General features: G+C 31.3%; 1 protein-coding gene across 1 annotated transcript; it reads right to left on the bottom strand.

Moving 5' to 3' along the window:
• Window positions 1-528: 528 nt before the first annotated feature.
• LOC116345545 (scoloptoxin SSD20-like) lies at window positions 529-1,112 on the bottom strand. Its single transcript, XM_031774984.1, has 3 exons — window positions 1,041-1,112; window positions 859-972; window positions 529-792 (listed from the first exon to the last, which is right to left on the bottom strand). The coding sequence occupies exons 1-3, from the start codon at window positions 1,041-1,043 to the stop codon at window positions 646-648; spliced, it is 264 nt and encodes an 87-aa protein (XP_031630844.1). The 5' UTR covers window positions 1,044-1,112; the 3' UTR covers window positions 529-645.
• Between the last annotated feature and the right edge of the window lie 6 nt (window positions 1,113-1,118).

The raw sequence follows: 1,118 nt of genomic DNA, 5'->3' as shown, positions 1-1,118 counted from the left end.
ACTAATTTATATAAATACCCCTCTATTTAGCATATTTCGATTTTATAACATTAATTCGTATCTTTCAAACGAAAAAAATTGAACAAAAATATTTATTTTAATAATATTTACTAAAAATTCACATTGCACGTACAATGTGTTATGTGACTTCGTTCTTTTATTATCACACAGATTAAAACAACGTGAGAAACACCGAAGTAGAGGCAAGAACAATGGCGATAACTTTTACATTATGACTATGTCTGGCAAAAACCAAACCATTTGAATGCATATTTTTTATCAAACTCAAATAATATTATACGTATATCAATAAATTAAGACTGCTGAGAGTGTATCTTAATTCAATATGAAAGAGATTGAATATTGAAAATATTGTTTGATTATTTCCGGCATTACAATGCATCAAATTAAGTCGATGGAAATAATAATGAAGATTTAATTGAAATCGTTAAGAAAATGCTTGTAGTTATCGATGTTAATGTGATTTATTCGAATGAATAAAATTCGCACAGATTAAAAAAATATTTGTAATTTATTCAATCAAAATTGTTTATTTTCTTTTATATCAATGACATTGTCACTAGTTAAAAATGTGCACATTCCTTTCCCGTCATTGTGTAAGAGATTTGAATCAATTTTATTCAGTTATAGTCCAACAACTTCGCCAGCTTTACGATAATCAGCATTGGCAAATATTCCCGATTGATTTTTAGCTATTGCGCACACCACTGAGCCACGATCACTGTATCGATTCGTTTTATGGCCGATCAACTCCAGACCCGTGATTAGTTGCTGAAAATTTAAAATATTCAAGTGGAAATCCGTTCAAAATATTTAAAAACATCTCGAATTTGGTACCTGCGTATTTCCATATTCGTATTGTACTTCCATCGGTATAAGCTGATGATGTATTCGTGGTGCATCTACAGCTTCTTTGATGTTATGATCAAACCAAAACATGCCGGCAATAACCTAAAACATTTGTTGACAATTGACAATAATCTCCTCATACAAATGGAAAGCATTTATAATATATTTACCATTGCTATAGCAGTTGGAATTTTCACACCGCCCGCAGCGCCAGCGACTAATCGCACCTCGCCATTATCATCGGTTAC

The sequence above is a fragment of the Contarinia nasturtii genome, unplaced genomic scaffold (assembly GCF_009176525.2).
Source record: "Contarinia nasturtii isolate CC-2019 unplaced genomic scaffold, AAFC_CNas_1.1 Cnas_scaffold_1333, whole genome shotgun sequence".
NCBI lineage: Eukaryota > Metazoa > Arthropoda > Insecta > Diptera > Cecidomyiidae > Contarinia > Contarinia nasturtii.
The sequence above is the reverse complement of the archived record's forward strand: the minus strand, read 5'-3'. Positions and strand labels throughout refer to the sequence as shown.

Excerpts from the sequence above, each read along its gene's own strand:
- LOC116345545 (XM_031774984.1), bottom strand. Across the intron at positions 793-858 it reads ACGAATATGGAAATACGCAG|CAACTAATCACGGGTCTGGA; the intron begins GTACCAAATTCG and ends TTAAATTTTCAG.